General features: G+C 50.3%; 1 protein-coding gene across 1 annotated transcript; it reads right to left on the bottom strand.

The window, feature by feature from the left end:
* Positions 1-694: 694 nt before the first annotated feature.
* On the bottom strand, positions 695-6,815 carry FKBP6 (FK506 binding protein 6, 36kDa; the record flags this gene model as incomplete). The annotated part of the gene is made up of 6 exons (XM_008946452.1): positions 695-779; positions 2,880-2,989; positions 3,306-3,500; positions 4,784-4,903; positions 6,116-6,318; positions 6,726-6,815. Coding segments are annotated over 6 exons (803 nt in total), but the record flags the coding sequence as incomplete, so codon positions are not given.
* Between the last annotated feature and the right edge of the window lie 460 nt (positions 6,816-7,275).

Below are 7,275 nucleotides of genomic sequence, written 5' to 3'. Positions count from 1 at the left end.
GTTCTCCACTCGTTCCCCAGGGTTTACCCCGAGGCAAGCAACCAGTGAAGACTTCCACTCCCCCTTACACCCCCTTGAAGGTTTTGACAAAAAAAAAAAGAATGATCAAAGAGCCTTTGTGCATTTATAAACCTGTCAATTTTGCTAGAAGACTTAAGGCTTTAAAGAGTCCAAAACATCCATTTGAAATTTTCTATACAAACAGTTTTTTAATATTTCAAAAAACCCAGAAATAAAATATTTAGATTTTTCTGAAGTGAGGCATTCCAACAGCTCCAGACAGGAGTGCTGGAGGGGAGGAGGAAATCCAATTCTTAAGTTTGACAGGAACAATTTTTTTTGTTTCTTTTAATTGGCAGAGAAACAAGACTGCACAGCTATTTCTCCCCCTGGCTCTGACAAGGAATAGCTGAGAAGAGCAGCACAGGAAACAACAAAACCAAACTTACTCAAGTGCTGCCAGTTTCAGGTTCCTGCCCCACACCAGCTTGCCTTGCAGGACAGATCCCCCAAGCCAAGGAGGCAGCAGTGTTCACCCCACCATCCTTCCCCTCCACACACCCACCCCACCTTACCTGTTGCCTCCAAAATCCTGCCATGCAGAAGACAAGCAGATTCCCCACCTGAAAACAGTTCAGGCATGACAGAGGTTTTGGGAGACCTCAGCTTTTTTTCCCCAACTCCATTACCTTTATTACTGGCAGCCAGAAGCAGTGTTGAGAGAGGCAAACATTCGGCAGCACAGTTCTTTCTCCTTTTCCATGTAGTCCTTGTAGGAGCTGGAAAGCAGAGCACAGCATGGCATCACAGGCTCTGGGCTGCCCACCCAACTGTCAGTGCCACAACCAGAAAATGTGTATTATTTTTCTACTTTTTTATTAATAAATTAGCCTGTGTGCTTGTAGCAAAGACGCAGCTCCTCCAAGCCCTTCTTTCTGCCATGTCTGGGAAGCAGAGCTACAAACATGGTGCCTCACTCATCCTGGAGAAACAGAGGCTCAGGGGAGACCTTCCTGCTCTCAACTCCATGAAAACAGGTTGGAGTCAGGTGGGGCCAGTCTTTTTGTTTAAAGAAAGGGACCTTTAAAGGTCATCCAGTCCAACCCCCCTGCAGGGAGCAGGGACATCTGCAGCTAGAGCAGGGTGCTCAGAGCCCCATCCAACCTCACCTGGAATGGTTCCAGGGATGGGGCAGCGACCACCTCTCTGGGCAGCCTGGGCCAGGGGCTCACCACCCTCATCACAAAATAACTCTTCTTTCTATCTAGTCTAAACCTCTCTTTTTTATGTTTCAAACCATCCCCCTCGTCCTGTCCCAACAGGCCCTGCTAAGAAGTCCATCCCCAGCTTTCTTCTAGGCCCCCTTTAAGCCCTGGCAGCCCCCAGCAGGTCTCCCCAGCTGGAGCCTTCTCCTCTCAGCTGCCCCAGCCCAACTCTCTCCTGCTGGGCTCCCAGCAGAGGGGTTCCCCCCTCGGGGCATTGCTGGGGCTCCTCTGGCCCCGCTCCAGCAGGTCCCTGGCTCTGCTGTGCTGAGGACTCCAGAGCTGCCCCAGCACTGCAGGGGGGTCTCCCCAGAGCAGGGCAGAGGGGCAGGATCCCCTCCCTGCCCTGCTGCCCATGTTGCTGAGGGTGCAGCCCAGGCTGCCGGGGGCTCCTGGACTTGTAGCACTGTACTGCAGCACTCTGACAATACACACATGCCAAGCCTCCAGAGCAGCCATCCAGATCTATTTGATAACTACTTGCACTCACCTAGCAATTTGGTAGCTACATGCCAAGAGGCAGATCAGGATGAACAGAAGTGGTTTATTTCACATCTCCAAACCAGCAGCTAATACTGCCTTCAAGTTCTTTGTACTTCAGAAGTAACAGAACAAGTCTGAAGATTTGGTGTTACTACAGACACCACGTGGATACTACAAAATCCACATGGATATACAGGACAGCAACGTGCAAGGACAACCCTCTACTAAAACACTAGCTGGTGAAGGCACCCAGCACACAGACTGGCTCTTCCAGCCACACCAACTACTCTAAGAGATGCTGCTGCTGCCTACAAACCTTTTTTTGCAAATGCCTTTCAGCAACACACAACAGAAGAGGGATTTGTAGTCCAGGGCTGCTTTGTGATCTCCAAAGCTGGGGACTGCATTCCCTTCTGTGCCTGGGAAGAGCACCAGAAGTACAGCACACACTTTTGGGAACAAGCTCATGCTTCTGCCAGTTTCAAAGGGAAGAACAGAGTGAGGGCAGAGAGCAGTGTTAGTCATGCTTTGGTGGGGCTAGGGCATGACTCAAGCTGGCAGGACTGTGCTGTACTCGAGCCTGAGGGAGAAGGGAAAGTTTGCCTTCAGCACTGCTCACTGATTTCCTCCAAGACAGCAAGAAAATCACTATTCACCAACGTTTGTATTTGTTGCTTTGCACACTGAAACACTTGCAGTGGGGAAGAGCTGCTGTAATTACCTTCAAGAGGATGAAAAACTCACTCACTAATCCAGAACATGATCAGCTCCAGGGCAAGCCTGGCTGCATTTCATCACTTTAGAGGCATTTCAGCAACTCCTTCTCCTCACCCTGACCTACCTACTCATGAGGAGAGTAACACACACATCCCCCCTGAGAAACTGTGTGAAGAAAACTGCTTTCAGCTTCTCACCTGTAACCACTGTGTCTGCAAAACACTTCAACCAGCTGTCTCCACCCTAAGAGAAACCTTCTGCTCTTTCCCTAGTCACTCGCTAACCCGCTAAGTTTTGCGTGTTGGTTTGTTGTGTTTGTTTTGTTTTTTTTTTAAACATTTTCAATCTTTTTGAGCTGCTGTTCCAGCGTGCCCAAGCACACTCTCTTCCACAGGGATGGAAAGGAATTTCCCTCACCTTGCCAGCTTCTTCAGCTCCTGGTTAACATCGGGGTTGAAGGGCGCGATGTGCTGAGCTCGGAGCAGGAACTCCCGGGCTCTGTCGTACTGTGTCATGCAGAGACAAGCCTGCCATGGAGAGACAGAGGCACTTCAAGAGAAATCCAGACTCCCTGGCATTCCTCAGGACTCAAACACACTCAACCACAAACATTTCTGAGACACATCCAGGTGGCTCAGGAATCCCCCCATGAAAGGACTGACAGAGAGCCAGATTTTTCCAAAAGGTCAGATGCAGACAAACCACCTTGACTGCTGCAGTAGTTTAAGAGGCCTGGCCCAGAATTTAGTGGTTCTCCTCAGTTCATTCAAGGTTCCCCTCCACAGCCAGTCAGCCTGGAGTATTCCCTTGATGTGGCTACCAGAGGAATTTATCTTTGCCCACCTGGCCACACCTGAACAGGGCTTTGGCATTTCTTTGGTCAATCTCCAAGGCCTTCTCCCCGTATGCCAAAGCTCGGGCAGGACGCTCCAGTTTCAAGTAAGTAATTGAGAGATTCAAGAGCACCAGCAGCTTGGAAGTGTTGATCTGACACCTCTCTGCCTCACTGGAAGGGCTGCGACCAAGGATGGAGAATGCCTGAGAGACAGGGAAAAAGGAACTAGTGCTCAACAAATCCACTAGGGCAAGTGAGGAACCCAGCTCACCAGACAGCTACACCCAGGTTTCTGTTTGCCTAGCTCAGTTCAAAATAAACATCACCAAAACTCCAAATGTCCTGCATGGCATTGTGAGCACAGCTAGCCAGCTCAGCCAGAAGACTACAAGTTTGGGAACCTATCCAGGAACTTCTAGAGCAGCAGAATGAAAAGCGAATTACACCCGGGACTCAGATTTTTAAGGACAAGGATGGAAGAGAAATCTTATGGGGAGAAAGGCCATTTAATCTATTTTTGTTACAAAAATACCAAAAAAAAAAGCAAACTGAGGTTTAGGTTGGATATTAGGGGAAGTGTCCTCCCCAAAAGGTTTGTCCAGGGCTGTGCCAGGCTGCCCAGGGCAGTGGTGGAGTCCCCATCCCTGGAGGGGTTTCCAAGCTCTGGAGATGTGGTGCTGAGGGACATGAGGCAGTGGGGACCTGGCAGTGCTGGGTTAGTGGTTGGATTTGATGACCTGAAAGGTCTCTTCCAACCAAAATTCCATGAATGGAAGGAAGAAAAATCTCATGAAACCTCACTGCCTCTGAAACAAAGGCATCTGCCTGACACCTGAATGAGTATTTCCCCTACCTGGACAGGTTAGTGGAGTCCCCATCCCTGGAGATGTTCAAAACCTGAATGGACAGAGTCCTGGGCAACCTCCTGCTGTGCCTGACCTTCCTTCCACAAGGGTTTGGACCAGACAACCTCCAGAGGTTCCTACCAACCTCAACTATACTGTGACTACTGATGGGAAGGCTAAAAATAGAGTGCCCTGTGTGCCAGTGATAGCTGTTGGCAGATCAAAGGGATTCTAGCTCCCTTCTCAAAGCAGCAACCAGCACTCTGCTGCAATACAAGGCCATGCTGCACTGGGACATCTCCCACCAACCCTCACCCTGACCTGAAAGGCTCCAGCCATGCAAATCACTCAGGGCTCACACAGCCACTGGGATGTGTTCTTCTCTCTCAGCTAGAGCCCACAAGAAGCCAGCCTGAAGGAAAAAGCTGCTGCCTATTTCTGCCAACCCTTCTCCTCCACTCACAGCTGCTGCTCACACAAAAGCAGGTGTCTAAGATCTGTTCTTAAATAACAAACTACGCCTGGAAAATATAATGAAGCTATTTGATCTCTAAATTGGAGTTGTTATGCCACCACTTAATCACTCCTTTTGCAGCTTTGCACAATGGAAAACTTTTTTTTTTTTTCTCCTGGTGTCCTACCCTTTTGTATCTGTCTTTGGCAGCCTGAAAGTTGTGCTTCTGGTAGAGGTAGTTGCCAAACTGTCTCTCTGTGTCTGCCACTTCCAGCACCTTTTGTAGTGGAAATGTATCCTGCTGCTCCTGTGGAAAGAAATACCTGGATTTCAGCTCAAACAAAAGAAAACAAGCAGAGAGCTTAGACAGGACAAATCCTGCACAGTCCTCTTCTATTCACAGAGCAGCTGCCAAGGCCCCTGCAGTGTCCAGCCAGGCCAGCACCACACAGCATCTCCCTTCCCAGGCTGAAACTTGCTGTTCTGCTGGGAACTCCTGGTAAAGAGCACTACCAGCTAGGTCAGGAAGCTCACCAGGGCCAAAGGGACTCCAGGAGATGGGGAAAGAAAAGCAGGAATCTGTTCTTAAATCCTGCCCAGCTCTCTCACCTGCTTAGCAGAGCAGACAGTTAACACAGATGCTGTTGCTGGCACCCAAGGTGCAGCTGCTTGAAAGGCTCCGTGGCTTCAAGAGCTCAGCATCACCCAGGGTGATTGCCTCAGGCCAGCTCCAGGACCAGCCTGACACCCTCACAACACACCAACCAGCAAAACAAAACAAAACCTCCAACAATATTAAAAAAAAGAGAAAAATGGAGGGGCAGGTTTTCTCCTGGGTTTGCAAGTTTGAACCAGCTCACCAAGCAAGGTCAGTGAACCACCCAGGGCAGGCACAGAGCAAGAAGGGAGTCAGGTCTCTTGCAACAAGTGTGGCTCACTCACAAGGCTGTGTGTGGAAACAAGGGGCTGTGCAGCAGCAGGAGGGAATGAGGAGAGCCCCTCTGGCAGCCCGTGCCCCACACACTGACCCACAACCAGAGCCCAAAGCCCTCTCCATGGGAAGGAGAAGGAACAATAGCACTGTAACTCTCCAGGAAGGAAAGAGAACGGTGAAGGAGCACTTGGGAGAGCGGCCAAGAAGCAGAGACAAAGGTTGGGGGCTGGGGGGGGCACTTGGATGCTGCAAATTGAACAGGATTCCTACCGACAAGTCGTTATTGTTTCTTCCGAGTAATTCCTGGAAGCTGGTGCCCTCTAGTGAAAGCATGAGGGTTCTGGTAAAGCTTCAGATAAATAGCCCAGCACGTGGGAGCAAACAAAGGCAGCACCCAGCTTCTCCCTCTCCTTGGGAGTGCAAACAGAGCAGCGTGAGAGCCTGTGTGTTTGCACCCGAGCAGAGCCCAGGCTCTGCAGAGCTGCACCTGCAATCAAGCTCAGCCTATAAAACACACAACCAACCAGAAGACAACAAAGGTTTAACCTCCCAATTGAAGCCTCAAACCTGATTAAGCCCACTCACAGCAGACAGCTCGAAGAAGGCGTCGGAGTCGGCCGAGTCGAGGAAGTCCAGCAGCTCCACCTCAAACAGCACCGTGGCCTCGGGGGGGATGAGAGGGGGGCAGCCCTGTGGCCCGTAGGCATACTTAGGGCTGAAGACAAACCTGGCTGCCTCTCCCTTCCTCATGGTCAGCAGGCTGATCTCCAGGCCCAACAGTGTGATGTCTGTCCCAAGAGACAGGCAGGGTGACCAGAACGGCACACACAGGAACCCCCCAGACACCCAACCACTGCTCCTAGAGCCCAGCTCCATGATCCTGTCTCAGCAGATGCTCCCTGTGATGGATTCCTGAGGCAGCCTGCTGGGGCACCATGCATAGAGTGAACTGCTGTGGCTCCTCTCAGGTGGTTTAAAAGGCACCAAGGACCCCACTGCCCCAAAGAGTCAAGAGGGGCAAACGGTGACCTGTTCCGGGTTGATCATCACTTATGCAAACCCCTTCTGGACTCTCACTTAAACAAGTTTTTAAGGTTTCAGGTAACCTAAAGATACTAAACAATGTTTAAATTGCCTTAGTAGTTGGTCTTTAGAACCCCCAGCCCCAGGGCAAACTGTTCAGCTCAAACCTCACCTTTGCCAAGCTTCATCAGCTCAGGGAACTTGCTGTTGCCGTTGGTGCAGAAGGGCTCATCTGAGCCTTCCAAGTATCCAGAGTACTTCACTGTGCAGCCCAACGTGAGGGGCAGGGGGAAGAGAAAAGCAAGAGTTTGATTTCAAATAATCCAGTAACAGTATCATGGGAGCACACTGGGAGTTGGTTTGGTAAGGCCACCCCTCTACCCTGCTTTTCTTTTTCCTTTCTGCTGCAGAACAGCAGAGGCAGCACAAACCAGCTTGGGTTTTATCCCAAAAACCCTCTCACACCCAAGTACCACTGTGATTAAAATCACCAGACAAAGCAGCTGCTTCACAGACCTCATCCCTATCTGATTTAGGGATGTGATTTTATATTTTTAAGAACTGGAAGCTTCAGCTGTAGGAACTAAAATGGCCCAATCAGCTGCAGAAATAGGTGACAAAGCCTTTCCGAATCAAAGCTGGGGCCCAGGAAAGAGAAACAAATGGGAAAACTTAACCCTCCAAGCTCTGCCACTCTACTGGGCACTGCATGAGTGACTCCA

The sequence above is a fragment of the Merops nubicus genome, unplaced genomic scaffold (genome assembly GCF_000691845.1).
Source record: "Merops nubicus isolate BGI_N331 unplaced genomic scaffold, ASM69184v1 scaffold11538, whole genome shotgun sequence".
Classification (NCBI taxonomy): domain Eukaryota; kingdom Metazoa; phylum Chordata; class Aves; order Coraciiformes; family Meropidae; genus Merops; species Merops nubicus.
Note: the sequence above shows the minus strand (reverse complement) of the source record. Positions and strands in the feature narration are given on the sequence as shown.